This window comes from Ostrea edulis, chromosome 2 (genome assembly GCF_947568905.1).
Source record: "Ostrea edulis chromosome 2, xbOstEdul1.1, whole genome shotgun sequence".
In the NCBI taxonomy this organism is placed as follows: Eukaryota; Metazoa; Mollusca; class Bivalvia; order Ostreida; family Ostreidae; genus Ostrea; species Ostrea edulis.
In genome coordinates this window covers 48,924,628-48,942,038 of record NC_079165.1, presented here as the reverse complement: position 1 = coordinate 48,942,038, position 17,411 = coordinate 48,924,628, and the positions used below count along the sequence as shown (strand labels likewise).

The 17,411-nt window shown below is 36.6% G+C and overlaps 1 protein-coding gene across 2 annotated transcripts; it reads right to left on the bottom strand.

Annotated features, from left to right (window-relative positions):
* Positions 1–392: 392 nt before the first annotated feature.
* Positions 393–17,016, bottom strand: LOC125679481 (myosin heavy chain, striated muscle-like). 2 transcript variants are annotated; one of them, XM_048918732.2, is made up of 30 exons: positions 16,981–17,016; positions 12,702–13,019; positions 12,411–12,554; positions 12,079–12,263; positions 11,599–11,713; positions 11,265–11,357; positions 10,570–10,633; positions 10,387–10,485; positions 9,340–9,443; positions 9,088–9,220; positions 8,729–8,997; positions 8,466–8,636; positions 7,991–8,362; positions 7,676–7,881; positions 7,307–7,564; positions 6,524–7,199; positions 6,271–6,416; positions 5,879–6,113; positions 5,595–5,761; positions 5,113–5,191; positions 3,754–3,999; positions 3,417–3,613; positions 3,172–3,304; positions 2,606–3,063; positions 2,325–2,517; positions 1,968–2,228; positions 1,618–1,857; positions 1,290–1,490; positions 852–1,016; positions 393–721 (listed from the first exon to the last, which is right to left on the bottom strand). In XM_048918732.2, exons 2-30 carry the CDS (start codon positions 12,894–12,896, stop codon positions 707–709), a joined length of 5,820 nt encoding a protein of 1,939 aa, XP_048774689.2. In that variant the 5' UTR covers positions 12,897–13,019; positions 16,981–17,016; the 3' UTR covers positions 393–706. The 2 variants fall into 2 exon arrangements, with proteins under 2 accessions (XP_048774689.2, XP_056010369.1); XM_056154394.1 differs by lacking the exon at positions 16,981–17,016 and adding an exon at positions 16,667–16,954.
* Between the last annotated feature and the right edge of the window lie 395 nt (positions 17,017–17,411).

Sequence of the window (17,411 nt, the reverse complement as noted above, 5' to 3'; positions counted from 1 at the left end):
AATTACATTTTTACCATTACACATTTAGATTTTACGTTTAGCTGTTTGTCTCTTATTTTACATGTTTTATCGTATTTTTTACAGCTTTCCTTACTTTCGATTCCATGTTTACATTAAATCTCCACCACATAGATATCCTACATTCATACGCATATTACGAAGTAGTTCCAATCTAGGGTCAGAAAACAGCGATTTTAAACAATTTACAGTAAGCATCACTTTAATTGCACCAAAAGCATTTCATAATATGATTAAATATTTAGTCCAAAACATAAATGTTGGATTTTAGAAACTTTTACCTGATTTCTGTAAATTGACTGTTAACAGAGGTATAGTGCAAGTAGCGCACGGAACTCTGGGAGTAGAGAATGCGAAGAAACAAGAACAACTAGTTTTTACAGATACAATACAATAATTTATTTACTGTAAGTATCACAAAACAGAACAATCAGCATCGATGGCTATTATTCCGTTTTGATGATGGTGGTCCAATGAGAGAACAATCAATTAACAAATAACACACAATACATAGTTAAATAGTCTAAATCACAAACAATGCATCAATTCGTTGGTGGCGAATTTTCATAGTTCCTTACAGAACATGTCTGTGTTCAGAGAAAGAGCTGTACTAATTCCAGATTATTCCTCATTGAACAGGTTTGGTTTGGGGGCTTTCACTGAGAGTCATGTAATGTTCTAGATTCACTTATTCGAGTCTGGACTACAATAGAAAAAATGGATTTTATCACGAAGAATATCTTAGGCATTCTTCATTGCATAATTTTTACAGGAAAACGTTATACAGATATTTTCAATTATTTCTTAAATGACATATTATTTTATTCACTTACAATTGATTTAGAAGAAACGGTTGTCCTCTGCACAGACGTAGAACTACGGCTCTTGGCGCGCAATTTGGACATGGAGTTCTCTGCAGTATCAGCGCGTTCTTCGGCGTCCTCCAATTCGTGCTGCACTTTGCGATATTTAGCCAAATTAATAGCGGCAATTTCCTCCTACAGAGAATGTGGAAACATTTTAATGAAACCTTTATGGTAATTGAGTTTGAAATAAAAAAATTGATTTATAGCATTTAAAATATTAAAATAGATACGACCAATCACACTTGTATTCCTAGTATTTCTTAACAATATTTGATTTCACTTTTGAATTTGATAAAAAAAATTTTTTAGAGCCACCAAGAAGATATCTGCGTTGAGTCTTTTTTGTTTTTAAGATAACAATTATCTATTGATTCACTGTAAAGATAATATATTTGGGATACTTACAGCTTCCTCAACTTGGCGTTTGTAGGTGATGACCTTGGACTGCAGTTTCTCAATAAGTTCCTGGAGGCGCTCCTGGTTCTTTTTGTCCTCGTCAGCTTGGAAGGCAAGTTCCTTGAGGCGGCGGTCAGCCTTGCGAGCATTCTTCTGGGTCTCAGCATGGCGGCGTTGTTCGCTGTCCAATTCACTCTCGAGTTCTCTCACCTGGAGTGCGAAGTAGATCATTAGTAGTTAGGAACTAGAAATATAATACTTGTATTTTCCAAAAAAAAACCATGTACTCAACTTTTAAAAAAAAAACCCACCATTTCAGACAAATCTGTACACTTACTCTGTTTTCAAGTTTGGCAATCATTTTCTTGCCTCCCTTGAGGGCGGATGCCTCTGCCTCATCTAAGCGGACCTGGAGCTCCTTTATCTGGCTTTCAAGTCCCTTGCGGAATTTCTCAATCTGAGCGCTGTGTTCTTGCTCAGCGCGGAGTTCCTCCGCAAGATGATTGGCTTCGGCGATGGATTTCTTGGCCTTGTCGTCGGCAGCTCTGATTTCACTGTTCATCTCCTCAAGGTCGGTCTGCAAATGAAGTAAAATATCTGGTAAATACTTTTCTGCTGAAGGCACCAAATATTGGTACATGAATTTGGTATAAATCAAGTGATATCGGATTAGCAAAATGTTCTCACCTGCATGGCCTGTACGTCTCCCTCCATCTTCCTCTTCTGTGCCTGTATAGATGTGACCTGAACAGCAAGCTCGTTGACACGGTCATTAGCCTCGTGGAGCTCGTTTTCGGCAGATTTTCTAAGTCTCTCAGCAGATTCAATGGAGGTGCGCATCTCCTCTACCTCACCCTGCAGAATCATGCAGCGGCGCTCAGACATGGCGTAGGCTTCACGTGCTTCGCTCTGGGAACGCTGCTCATTTTCAATGCTAACTTGCATTTCCTGGATGAAATAAATTGAATGTAAGTTTTTGTAACTAATTTTCTTATTACTGGGAGGTAATAGATTGTGAGACATTATTTGATACATGATACATACTCTAATCTGTTGCTGATAGCGCTTCACGTTTTTCTCAAGATCAGCCTTAGCACGGTTAGTGGCATCAAGGGCGACCTCCAGCTCGTTGATGTCTTGCTCAAGTTTCTTTCTGATTCTCATGGCTTCGGCCTTGCCTTTAGCTTCAGCTTCAAGACTGGCCTGCATAGAATCAAGGGCACGTTGGTGGTTGCGTCTATAAAACGAAACAAATGCATGTATGTTACAAAACTCATGTGTTTCAGATTTATACATCTTTTATAGTTAGCACTTTCTGTATATACCTGGTGTTATCAAATTCCTCCTCTTTCTCTTGGAGACGTCGGTCAATTTCAGTTCTGACAGTGGCAATCTCAAGTTGAGCACGCATGACCTTAGCTTCTTCCTGCTCAAGTGAGCTCTCAGCTTCTTCCAGAGCAGCCTGGAGTTCTTCCTTCTCCATCTCTAGACGGCGTTTAGCCTTCTCTACCTCGTGTACACTTCTTCCACCCTCGCTGAGTTGGTCAGTAAGTTCATGAATCTCATCAGCGAGGTTTTTGTTTTCGCGTCTGAGAGATTCAATGGAGTCATGGGCTTCCTCAAATTGTGCCTTAAGTCTGAAGGATTCAGCAGAGAAGCTGCGGGTTTCTTTGTGAGCGGTGTCGATATCAATTTCCAAGCTCTTGACCTTGCTCTGCCACTCCTGGATGGTCTTATCAAAGGCTCTCTGTTTCTTCTCCAAGTTATTGGCGTTGGAATTTGCCTTTAAAAAGAACCATATGAATCATGTACATCTTAATATACTTAGCATAGTAAATCACTATTATTCATTGTGCATACTGTTAAACGCATAGGTGACCAAAAAACCTACTCTTTCTACTTCGATGACAAGGTCTTCCATTTCCTGTGACATGCGCAGTTTCACCTTCTCGAGCTGACTGATCTTAGCATTTGCTGCCTCCAGATTTTGGTCAGCCTCATTGATTTTGGCCTGCATACGGCGTCTGAGAATAAAATTAATTAATAAGTTGGTTATTCTCTTTTTGATACAGTACCGTTACACAGTTTCGGAAAATGCCGTTCTTATGTGTTACATAACTGAAAGTAGACATGTACCTCATTTCCTCAACAGCCTCGGTACTGGCTCCACCACCGCTCTCGCATTTGGAGCGCCACATCTGTACCTCATTGTTAGACTTGCTGAGCTGACGCTGGACATCAGCCTTGGATTCTTGTTCCTCCTCAAACTGTTCTCGGAGAGAGTCAAGGTCGGCATTGAGGTTGCGGTTTTCGGACTGCATTTTCTGTCGAATCTGTGCAAAGAAATGGGATTAGAATTAGTAATATCTTTCGAATGCTTAACTCGAAGCACAAAAATTATGAATGTGATCAAAATTTACCAAAAATTCGAATTCGTTAATGCTTGAATTGATCAAAGAAATTATCAACATACTCTGGATTCTTCCTCAACAGAGCGTTTAGCTTCTTCTAACTGTGATGCAAGTGAAGATTTCTCCTTTGTCAATTGACCAATACGGCTCTCAGCATCCTCCAACTGGCGAGTAAGATCGGATGCTTCGCTCTGCAACCTGGACCTGGCGGAGTTGAGGTCAACAACATTTCTGTTAGCCTCCTCAATTCTGGCATTGGCCTCAGAGAGTTGGCTTTCAATTTGTTTGGAGACTTTTTCGGCGGATTGCTATACATTTTAAATGAAATTGATAGATTTAATGAAATTTAAGAAAGATCGATAAAGGTAAATCATTTTTTTAATATAACTATTTCTGTTGACATCGTTTTGAAAATCAAGGATGGATTCTTTTATACTTTTATAAACAGATGTATATTCAGTCAATTTGAGTGGTGAACTAATGACGGTAAGAATAGAATTAGTCACTATTGGGCATTTTTAGAAAATATACATATAATTAAGGATGGTCTGATTCTCATATCTATTGGACGCGTTGATATGTGATGTTTTGAATGCAGCAACTACAGAAAATATAAATTATTTTGAAACAGAAACATTTGGATGTTGCTGTTTTTGTTTTTATGTTACAGTTAGTTCAAAGTCACACTCTTGATATACTAGTACCACAGGGCCTTGAAATTCTATTAGGACAGACATTAGTTATCTACCAATGGTTTATTATGATATTTTCTTAATTTGCAAGGATAAACAGTATTTTTGAACATGTGGCTGTCTATTTGCAAAGTAGAACTAATAAATATTGGCAAATTCAACAAGATATACTGAATTTCCTTAAAATTTTAGAATTTTGTACATTGGTTGATATTTCTGTCATTTAGTGATTTGATTTTTTGGAAATTTTCGTATAATGATAAAGGTGTATACGGTACATACTGATATAGAATAAGACATGAGTATCATTGCATATAAGAAAGACAAAGTTATCCAAACGATTTAAAAAAAGAATAGGATTAGGTAATCTATAAAGACCCCATTAGGGATAGCAAGTTCAAATATCATACAAATGTTCTATACTCTGCTACGTTTGCTAATTTAGACCTATTCCCGTGATTTTTGGACCGTGATTTTGTACTGGCCTGGATTTCTCGAAAGAAAATCTGAGGATTTGCTCAAATTCATACTGCTCAAGAAATTTGTCTCATGACAAGAATCCATCCTTAAAACACGATTTGACAAGTTTTGATTCTTTTCATTAGGCAACAAAATGATATCAAGTGACAAACTTAATGCAAACTCATGAATTTGTGTACAGAGAGGTAAAATAAGATATAAAAGTGATAAAGTGAAAGACAGAAAAAACTAAATAATCGGACAGTGTACCTTATTTTTGGTGACAATTGCAATCTGTGAATGAAGGTCGTCGAGTTCAACCTTCATTTGTGCTGCATCTTTAAGGGCTCTATACAGAAAGATAAGAAAGTGGGAGTGTGAATACTATTTGTTATGGTCAAGTTTTGTTAGGTTAAGAAAGGAGAGTGATTCGGTTGATTGGTTGAGATACACTGCATCAAGTGCGACCATGCTCGGATTCCAGAGTTCCAATGAGAAAAGAAAATGGGGGCTTGGTGAATGACACTTGGCTACTGGTCATTCTAGGATTACCTTTTGCTTAATGACATGTTGGAGCTGACTTTGCAAGTCATCAAGCTCACGTTTGATATCTTTCTTATCCTTTTCCAGTCTGTAATAGGTTTTAATTTAGTACAAAATGTAAAAACTGTTATTCTGATTTTGATAAGAAGTTTTAAAAGAATATCAATCCATATTGTTGATTGTCTTTTGAAATAATTGCTATGACTTACTTGGCTTTGGCCTTGTTTAGCTGATCAATTTGGTCAGCCATTTCGTTGGCCATGTCTTGCTGCTTCTTACGAAGAGATGCAACCTGGGCCTCGCCAGACAAAGTTTGCTCCTCCAAGTCACGACGCAGTTTCAACAATTCTTGTTCTCTCTTCTTGTTTAGGTCAATCTAGCAAGATATACACACATAATATGAAAATCCAAGATAAAGATAATGCAGATTTAAACTTCAAAGGCAAGAGAACAGGTCGGTCATGTAAATAATTCTACTGAACACGAAATTCACCTGAGCTGCAGTTGCTCCACCGGCCTCATCCAAACGCTCGCTTAATTCGTCCAACTCGCGACTTAGCTCCAAGCGCTGTTTCTCGACCTTAGTTCTAGCTGCACGCTCAGCTTCAAGTTCCTCCTCAAGTTCTTCGATTCTTGCATTCAACTCCTTGATCTTGCGCTGAAGACCGGCGTTAACACCTTGTTCATCTTCAAGACGGGAGTTGAGGCTGCTGATCTCGTTATCCTTTCTATTAAGTATATGGAGTAATAGATAAGTAAATCAGAATTCAAATTAATGTTGATTTTTAGTTTTAACTTCATCATTAAAAGATCAAGCTATGCTTCATTAAGTTTTCAAAGATCTTTTAAGCGAAGTACCATCTATATACAATATATTTTATTTACTTCTTGCCGGCGTCTTCCAATTCCCTTTTGACACGCTCAAGGTCCTCAACAGCACCTTGTGTAGACTTTAGGTCCTGTTCAAGCTTGCGTTTAACCTTTTCAACGTCACCACGGATTTTCTTCTCCCGTTCCAAGTTATCTTCCATCTATATAGAAAATGAAAATTTTATGAACTACCTTTAATGAATGAGGAAATATAGATTTAGAGAAAATTTAAAAATGCAGATAAACTGCATAAAGTAGGCTATCATACCTCATCCAGAGTTTGCTCAAGTTTTTGTTTGAGTTTATTGAGGTGATTACATTTGTCTTCCTCTGCCTGCAAATCTGCAAGAGTTTTCTTGTGAGTCTCATCCATAGCCTTCTTTTCTTTGTTGAGTTTGGCAATATGATCATCCTGTTGTTGCATTTCATCCTGAAGAGTCTTAATCTGATTGTCTTTAGTTGTTTTCTCTTGTTCGGCCTTAGCAAGTGTGTTCTCAAGATCTTCAATGTCTTTTTTCAACTCATCGTTCTCACCCTCCATCTTTTTCTTAAGACCTTCAAGCTCAGCGGCAGCGTCTTCCTCATCTAGAAGACGCTCCTCATACTCCTTCATCTGACTTTCAAAATCAGCCTTTTCTGTGATAAATTTTTCAATTCTTTCTTCGAATTCAGCTACTCTGTCCTGTTCTGCTTGAAGCTCGATGTAGATTCTGTTCTTCTGCTCCACTAGATCAACATTTTGCTCCTCGAGTAACTTTTTAACATCAGACACTTTTTTCAGTTCCTCTTCCATCTTGTGCATCTCTTCCAGTTTCTTCTTCATCTCGTCCTCAGCACGGGCAACGTTCAGCATGGGCTTGACCTTGGCATACAATTTCCACCATTGCCAGTTTCTTAATACAAGCCATTTACGAATGTTTCTCTGGATCATAGCAAGAGCAGTTCTGAAATATCAGATTCATTTTTGAAATCATATAACAGCTATAAATGTACTTAAAATCTATCAAACTGATAGAGTTGAAAATACATATTACCGAGATGTAGAAGTTACCTTTGGTCCTGCAATCTCTTGTACTGTTTGCGCATCAGATAACCTCTAATGTTAGCCTGAAATCCTGATACAATGGCAGAAAGACGCTCATCACGCATTTCTTCAAGCATACCCAGTACACCAGCTTTGAAGAATACCTTGGTGTTACCTAGACGGTACTCTGCAGGATCAAGCTGCAGACCGAGCAGGACTTTCTCGGATACGACTTTGCCGTCAACAAAACCTTGTGGAACGGCATTGGGAGCCAAGATGGAGTATCTATATTTTAAAAAATCAAATAACTTCTTAAGTAACATGGAAAATAAAAACTGAGACTTTATATTACAACCATAGGTCTTATAGATATTATTTTTGAATATGAAGATATACCTCTGTTTAAATTCAGAGTAGATGACTCTGCTGGGGAATCCTTTACGACAAATTCTAATACCCTCGAGTACACCGTTACACTGCAGCTGGTTGAGCACAAGACTGGCATCGATCATTCCAGACTGCTTCAACTCGTTGGGAATGATGCAACGCACGAAGTGAGGATGGGTGCTGTACAAATTCTTCATCAGTTTGTTCAAAGATTCCTTAAAGAATCCAATCGATTTTAAATCAACATTCATTACTTTGCTTTAACTCTAATCAAACTTTAAGATATTCTAAATAATATCAATGTCAACAGAATTCTCGAATTACCCTGTGAACAGCAGAGATAGTCTGGAAAGCAGAAGACTTCTTCTTTTTCTTGCCGCCACCCTCTTCTACTGGAGGTGCCTGGAAGAGTTCCTTCACAAGGTGTTCCTTTGAGCCAGACAGGAGCGTTACTACGTTCTCGTTGATAGGGTCCTTATTCTTTTCTAACCAGTTACTGATGTTATAACCCACAGCACCAGCATAATGACCCAATGAGAAATCGGGAGCTGGGATACCAGGTCTTGGAGACTTTCCTGGTTTTCCAAAATTGGGTGATTTGCCCATGTGATTCGAGTACAGTTTATCCTTGAATGACTTGTCATCGGCTTTGGGGAACATGCATTCTTCTTCCAGAATGGACAAGATTCCCATAGGCTGAAATTAATAGAACATATGAAATATTTATTTATTCCCTAAATTTTCCTATTCAATGCATCTAAGATATCCTGACTTACTACATAAAATATTCATTAATTACCCTTTCAATGAGCTCGATACAGGCAGCCAAATCCATACCAAAGTCAATAAATTCCCACTGGATACCTTCCTTCTTGTACTCCTCCTGCTCCAGGACAAACATGTGGTGATTGAAAAACTGTTGAAGTCTTTCATTGGTGTAGTTGATGCATAGCTGCTCGAAGCTGTTGAACTGTATGATAAATAAAGAACAATTTGTACAACATGCGCTTTACATTGCTTAGTTATACTATGCATGTATATATTGATCATTTCATTACAAACCTCAAAAATTTCGAAACCAGCAATGTCCAATACACCAATGTAATAGTTTCTCTTGGCTTTGGTATCAAGGGTTTTGTTGACTCTTTTGACCAGCCAATTGAACATACGGTCATACAGAGATTTAGCCAAGGCACCAATGGAGTTGACGACTTGCGTTTTATTCTGACCCTTAATGACGAACTCGGTTCCGACTTTGACTTTGGGTTTGAGCAAGCATTTCAAGAAGTCACCAGCGTTGATACCCAACAAGAAGGCGACCTTTTCAGGTTCTGTGAAATAAAAGTGAAGAGGGTATTCATTGCTATGTTCATTTCTACATATATAATATCATGTTTTGTGAGGCATTTGCAAATAATTACCGGCAGTTCCATCAACTTCAGCCTGTTCACCCTTCTGCTTGAATGTCATTTCACCCATATGCATGATAGAGGCAGTGCATTTATACATACTGAGCTTTTCTTCGCTGGTGAAGCCAAGAACATCAAAAGCTTCCTACATGACACAGTGCATGGCATAAATTTAATGAAATTTAATAGGAGTAATACAAAATGATTAGATTGAATTTGAATTGTAATTTTGAATATTTCGCTTCCAGACATACATGTACATACATCAGTTATTTTCATTTCTTCGACATCATCAATGCCATCAACACTTAAGGCCCCTTGGTTGATAAATGAATAGAGAGCAGGATCGGGGCTGACCAACATTTTTTCTAAAAGAGTAAAGGTAGGATAAGGATGAGAGGTTATGGGAAAACAGACCGTGATTCTCAGTGGGTTAAAGTAAGGAGTAAGGTACAGCAATGGAAAATGAATGAAAATGAAATAGGAAATATTTCAAAATGCACTGGACAAAAATTAGTGATATGGTTGACTTGCTCAGAGTGGTATCAGCGATCAGATTTATTGGAAACTGTAATAGAAAAGAAAGTGGATGTCGGAGTCAAACATTTATCAGGGTTTGGTAAGAACTTGATAATTGTTTGTAGGACTGTGCTGAAGTAGAGAAGGGTTGGATATTTCTTCGGGGAATGGAATTCATTTAGTGTGGTGACTGAAAGAGAATAAATTAATCAAAGATGATGTACGAATTTATTAAGTAAGAAAATGGTTAAGAAAATTGTCAGAATTTTAGAGATTCTGTGGAGTTCTGAAAGAGAATATGTTAGTTCGACAATTGGCATGTTGTTAATTTCGAGATGGGATAATATGGATCTTGCTCAAATTGATTCAATTTTATGGAATCAGGATCACAATCCTGAAAGAAAATGTATTAGTTCAGCTCGACATATTAGCCTTCCTAGGGTCGAGGGAGTTTGGACGGAATCATAAGAGAGGCTCTCAAAACTGCAAAAGAACTGAGTTCTCAGTTGGGCTGCATAAGAGAACTTGGGTATAGAGGGGGAAGTGGAAGGCTTATTCCAACGTACATCGCACATTTTCATTTCTTCTACATCATCAATGCCGTCGACAGTGAGCGCACCCTGATTAATAAAGCTGTACAAGCCTGGATCGGCCGAAACCAACAGAGCCTCTGCAAGCAAAAGTCCATTATACGATCACATACATTCATCACATTTCATCTTGAGTCCAAAGGTGGACAACGCTAAGATAAACTTGATTGCTCAAGTACCACACACCTAAATAGACACATACCATTGAGATCAGGAATGGCATTAGACAGGAGCTGGTAGAAGATGTGGTAGTTTCGCTCTACAGTTTGCTGGTAGGTCACGCGAGATTTCTCAAGCAGGTCTACAAATACAAAAAAAAAATAATTTTCGGGGGAGTTTTCAAACTAATGTAAAATCATTAAAAGGAAAAGGAGTATCCACTTACAAGTTTCAATGTCGGCTCCTGCAATTTTTCCTGTGGGACCGAAATGGATACGAACGAATTTTCCCTGTTCAAAGTAATTTCGGAGAAGTAAGAATTAATGATAAGGTATTATGAAAATTTGCATAACAAGAAATTGAGAATGATTTGATTTATATACCTAATACAATATATTGTAATATACCACGATGTGGAAAAGTCATTACTTACAGAAGTTCATCTGAGTCCTCAATATGAAAAGGAGACATAATCAGGAGGGATTGAGGAGTGAGAAACGGCTGGGATCGGATATCATCCTATTGGTGACGGAGAGTAGGAAAATGTTAATACACACTGGTGGGTCAAAGCATTTCAAAAATATACTACAGGTAGCTTAGGTCCAAACGAGTTCTCCAATATTAAGGAATAAAACATGCAAGGTTATATTCACTTCAAATCCAAACAATAAAATGAAATCATTAAAGAAACTGCTTTAGAAATATTGTAGGGTTCTGTGATATTTGGATAATTTATCATCACAGTATAATTACATGCACCAAACGGATAGTTTGATCATTGTAAATTAGACGGGAAAATATCGTTAAATGATAAAAGAAAAATCATAAGGAACGTAAGGATGGATTTTTTCTTGGATTAGGTTAACAAGAGTGATTTCACATCAAACGTGGAAGGTCTAGGTATATGCGATGTATACTTACAAAACGGGAGGAGTTGTTGTTACGGACGGTCTTGGCATTTCCGTAAGCCTCAAGTACCGGGTTAGCCTGCACAATCTGATCCTCCAAGCTTCCCTGTATGTGGAGGAAGGTCAAGAAAAGGGGGGAGGATCGAAAGGGAAATAGGCGATTTAGCAGAGAGGGAAGAATGGATCAGTAAGAAGACGGGAAAATACAAAGAAAAAATATATTAGAAATTTCTGCATTGGTATATGACAAAGCACAACTTTGTTAATTTTGTAAAACAAATATATTTTTGATATGATTATCGAATGAGTACTTAGATGATATTCTTTAAGTGAGAAGATCAAGTTACCTTTTTCTCTTTTGGTTTCTCTTCCTCTTCCTTCTTTGCTTGTCCAGCTGCCACAAGAGCAAAGTACTGAATGACCTTTTTGGTGTTTTCAGTCTTTCCGGCTCCAGACTCACCACTGAGATTTTATTAAAATATCAGCATCAACAATTCGTAGTCCAATCATTTATGAAAAAAATATGTATATTTCTATTGTCATGTATTTGACACTTCAGTATCTGCTCAAATAAAATGAAGATAACTCTTACATTGATAATAACTATAATAACTATAATTCCATTAAGTCGCTTTCTCAAATTTTATCAAGCTTTACTTAAAATGCAATACGAACTCCCTATTTAGTGATTTTTTTAACTTTCAAATTATGCCAATGAATACTTTGTCTTTAGTACGTTCTTGTTGACGGAGTCTAAATTGATATATGATACACGAAGAACGCTTTTAAGAATTTAATCAAATTTCAGCTGAAGATGAGAAACTTACGTAATCAACATGGACTGATTTTCACGATCTTGTACCATGAACTGATAAGCGTTATCGGCCACGGAATACAAATGGGGAGGCATTTCGGTCTTTCTCTTGCCTCTGTATATGTCTACAAGAACCTGGCCGTAAATGGGGAGACGCTTGTAAGGATTGACGGCCACACAAAAAAGTCCTGAATAGGTCTACAACAGTAAAAACAAGAATGCTCAATATCCAAAATTCTTTGTAAAATATAGTAAACACAACGTCCTGTAAATGAGAACCAAATCGGATACATCTAAAATATTGATATTGCAGACGGAATTGCAGATGCTTTATTTGAAACTTACGTAGATCAACATAGACTTGTACCGGGACCTCAGGTTGTGCAATACCGAGGCCTCGTTAAGATAGGTCATGTTGGCCATGTCCTCGATTTTCTCGTATTTGGGAGGATTCATTTGCTGAATATCATCTTTCTTTACTGTTCTGTTCTGTTAAAATGCAAAAAGAAAAAGGATTCATTCCATGAAAAATATATTGAAGTTTGACAATCATATCCAATACAATTTGATAGTCTAGAAAAATTAATATTTCTGAAGATGAGAAAAATCTTTAAATACTAAGATGAAGTTTCGCACCTCTTGACCATCGATTGTCTTGACAGTAATTTCCTCTCCTTTGGTAGACTGGATTTCAGCCTTCAGAAATCCTTCCTTAGTATCGGGGATCCAGCACATCTTTTTGCCGTCGAAGGCAGCCTGCTCTTTCAACAGAGCTTTCCTGTCGACAGCAAGATACTTCATGTGTTCATCGTTGGGATTGTAAGCCGCCATATTTTCTTACTTTACGGACAAGCTCCAAATGAAAATCAAATTTGGCCGAAATCTGGCGAAAAGATGGAGTCTGTCTGGTTTACCGTACACCTCAAGAACAAGCCCCAGTTGTTACAGAACAGTCTATAAGAAACGAAAATCGTACTCTAACTTAATATATATTTCTTGACTCTTGAACAAAACAGACTTATGAATATTGAAATATAATATATGTATCATTAAATTTACATGTATATCAAAAAGGGAATACATAATTTGATCATCAAGAAATTCTTAGACACTGGTTTTTCGAGGTGACGTAAGTCAGCCTCGTATGTCAGACCCCAGCTTCAATGGCGCCCTGTTTTAATCACTACCATTTGCGAAATCACTTTGATTTTTAATATAAGAAATTTGTTGTCACATATGCTAATGCAACGTAAAAGCTGTCACAATTCACTTTGAGATTGATATAGGATCCATATGTTTACCCTCTACGATAAGCGAGTTAAATAAGAATTTATGAAATCGCAATTTTTATCCCTTCGATATGAAACAAAGTCCACACATCAAAAGGAATCGCGAATTAGTGTTTAGGTTTGTAAACAAGATGAAAATTATTTGTCGTTTGCCAACATTTTATTCCACGATCTTAGAAAAACAGAATTGGACTGTAGGAAACGATTTGCATTGCTTCTGTATTCATTCGCATTTTCACATATAGACAGGGAAAACATGGTCTATTTTTCTCTAGGAATTCTGGGTAAACAGCTGTCTCCTCTTATGTCTGAAAATTATGTTAATTAGCCGATTTATCGCCTATCAAAAAATAGTTCACATTGATACTATGTTCCATTTTTATTAAACTGTTATATAAAAATTCTGTTTTATGTCAGATTGAAGAAGTCTTCCTTGTATGTGATCTGTTGTATTTATCAAGCAGAAATTGTGTGTAATTAGAATTTTAATATTAAACTCTGCACTATTTCTCTGTATCCATACGCGCCACGCTATCCTATTTATCAACAAGGAGAAAACGTCTTGCCTGAGAGAACTGATATATTCTTGCCAACGCATTAACTCAAGATAATTATCTGAAACCCAATGTGTTAATTTCGTACAATTTTACCAAAATATTTCTTTTGGACGCATTTTTTGAGATTTTAATACTAAATCTGGGTGTAAACATGTAATCTTCGATCGAATGGGCCGAGCGCCATTTCCCGCGCTCTTTCATGGTCAAGTCAGATAGCTGTAAACATTGATTAAGAAATATAAATGAACATGTTTTTGTGAATATATTTGTTATTCAAGAAAAGAACTCCATTGGAAGTAATATATTGGAAATCAAGTTTACATTTCTTTGTCACGAAATATGATTTATCTCAAGAGTTGAATGAATTATCTCAAGAGTTGACACTTGTTTTCAAGAGTTGATATTTCAAGAGTGGAAATTTTCTTGGACTGGTTTAACTTTGACTCAAGAATTGAATGAGTTATTTCAAGAGTTGACAGTTGTTGTCGTCATCAGATATGAAGGGTAGCAAAAAAAGAAAAAAATCATGATTTTGATAGTCATCAAAGGGAGAGCCCAAATCTGTCAAAAAAAGAAAAAGTCACAATGTAAGAAAAGATCCCATAATTTTGAAATGCGTGTCTGCCAACTTTCATCAAGGGTCAGAAACTTTCTCAGAATATAGCAGAGGTAAACAATGTGTAGCAAATTCACTTGTGTGCATTGCATTTAATGCAGTTAACCAAAAATTGTTTGGAGATTGGGATGCGAATGATATTCATTTTGTTCTCGAAAAAGGTGATGTTTTATACAAGCATGCAAGACAGGCCTGTCCACATGAACATCTTAACCCAGAGGACTTGCCCAAAAATGTTTGGATTCAAAACCAGTTGCTTCATGTGTCTGCTTTACCAGTTTATGCAGGGGAAATACAATCAATTTTGTTCTTATGAACTCTTTTAAGCGAAAATACCAAGAATTAGTGAAAATTTTGTCACATTTTTTTTTTTTTACAAATCTCAACAACAACCAACCACAGAGTAAAAAACACTGTAACTTATGTGAAACCTTCGTTTCATAGTGTTGATCAAGTATGTTCAAGTAATAACCCCAGGGGTAGGTATGCCAACAATTGGGGATCAATACTTTACAATGAAATATATAGGATTTTTTTAAAAAAATCTTCTCAAGAACAGCAAAGGCATCATTAAAAATATTGATATATGGAAAGCATCCTTAGTTAGTCTAGATTCAAGTTTGTCTTAGTTACAACTCCAAGGGGTTGGATGGGACCACATTTTTAAAAATCTTCCTACTAAGCACATCCTTGGTAGGTCAGATGTGCATTGTGGCCTATGGCCTCTTCCTCACATATAGCTTAATTATGCTTGCTACTCAGTTTTAGAATGTTTCAACAGTTAACACATTTCATTACCTCAAATTGAAGGTATAACATATGCTTCTGGATTACAAATAATACCATCCAACATATTATATCCTTCATTTAATTCGATCTTGCATTAGAATCCATGCCATTCACTGCCAAACGTCACCTCGTTTCAGTACCTTCAGTACTTTGATTCATGGAAGTACTCGACATGCTGATGAAATGTATGGAAAATGAGCGTAATGTTTTTCCAAAACTACATATTTTGACCTTTATAGATAGTGAGTATACACTCAGGTAATTTTATCTTTATGGGATTTGAATATTAACAGCTCATTTTTGATAATGGTGTACTGAACATGCCAATTATACAGGTTCAAACATTCGGACCATAATATTTTACTAGCGGGAATAATTTATGATAGTACATGTACATGTAGTAATTAAAGGTACATACGTTCTCTTAATTAAATATCTTTTTGCTTCCAAACAAGTTTAATGTATTTATAGCGGCGATTTATAATAACTTGTGCAACGAAATCTATTTGATTTCATCCCAGATTAAAGGAATAGGTCAAACTTTTTAGTTCATTCTTGACTAACTTACTTGTATAATGAATACATTGCACGCGCCTACTTCGCACGTGGTTGTGAAGAACACAATGGCGTCGGTAAGTATTTACATCGATTTCCAGGAACAAGTACGTAATACGAAATTCATTATGCTAGATTATGTGTAAAACACTAAGATGTCGTTAGATATGCATAACTGGGGAAATAACACGTGATATGCTAATAAGACAGTCACGTGGTCATCACTCGGCTCGTTTCAGAAAGGGAGTGTGTAAAAACTGTCTTTGGAAACTATTTTCGTTTATATATCTACAACCGTAGCTTTTTGTATGCATATTGAATAGAGTTTTTGGTTCGTTTTAGTCCTAGAATACCGTAGTATTGATTCCTTTATCAAAATCTAACAGAAAAAATGGAGCATATGTATCTTTACAGAATTACAATCTCATGCGAGTGGTTTATTTCCAACAATGCTTATTTGATAACTGCTACTTTCAGTCATTTTCATTCACATGTGTAAAAAAAAATTAAAATAAGATTTTGTAATGTCATTGCTGTTTGATTTTTTTTGGGGGGGATTTATTCATAAAACTTTTGAACAGTTTTTTTCAAAGTCAACATCAATCAAGAATAACAACGTCCCTATTTAAAATTACGGAAGAAGTTAACTATAGCAGGTCATCGTTATTGCTCTGCGTCCCTATCGTTATTTTTCGTATAGAATAAAACTTATCCATTTTCATTTGCCAACTAGTAACTACTGGTTAGCTATTTTGTACCAATACCATGAGTGTTCGCATAAGAATCCAACCTTACCTCAGTGTTATTCCAGTGAAAAACAATTCAGAAACCAAATAAAACACAGTAAAATGTCCATTATTCATAGTTTTTGCGATGTATAATGAAAAAAATGTAAATCTACGGAAGGTCTAGGAATAAGGATTTGGGATCAGTTTTCAGTTTGTGAGTTGTGGTATAAAAATTCTAAAGAAGGGTAGAATGATTGGAAGAGAATAGGTTGATTTCAAGGTAAGGATAGGAGGGTTAATGGAAGCTGTCAAGATGTAAAGAGGTGTTAGATTGGGTAAAGGTACACAAGATAGAAAAAATCCCGCATCCGTTTTACTTACGATCTGAAGCTGCTCTGACGAAAACAGTTACACCCTTCAGTATATATATCTCCAAAATTCTCTATACTGAAAAATATAACGAATTGTTTGATTGGTCCGTAGTTGTTCCAGCACCAAAGTCAGGCCAATAAGAAGGAGAGAAAGATTCACGCTCAAGAATGATGATGATACTTCAAAAGGAATACAGTTCTCAGCTGCTTTATGCCAGGAGTCGAATAACAGTATGGAGCCGCGATTCTATTAATAACTGCAAAATCAATGTGCTGTGGGGGGAGTAGAGGGGGAACGGTCACTACATTTATCTGAATTGATACCGTCTGCTTACATAATCGATAAAAATTGAAAAAGCAAGCAGCGATAATATCTTTGATTTTGTCGTTTGTAATGACCCTTAATCATTGTTACAGACCATTATGGTGTTAATTGTAAGA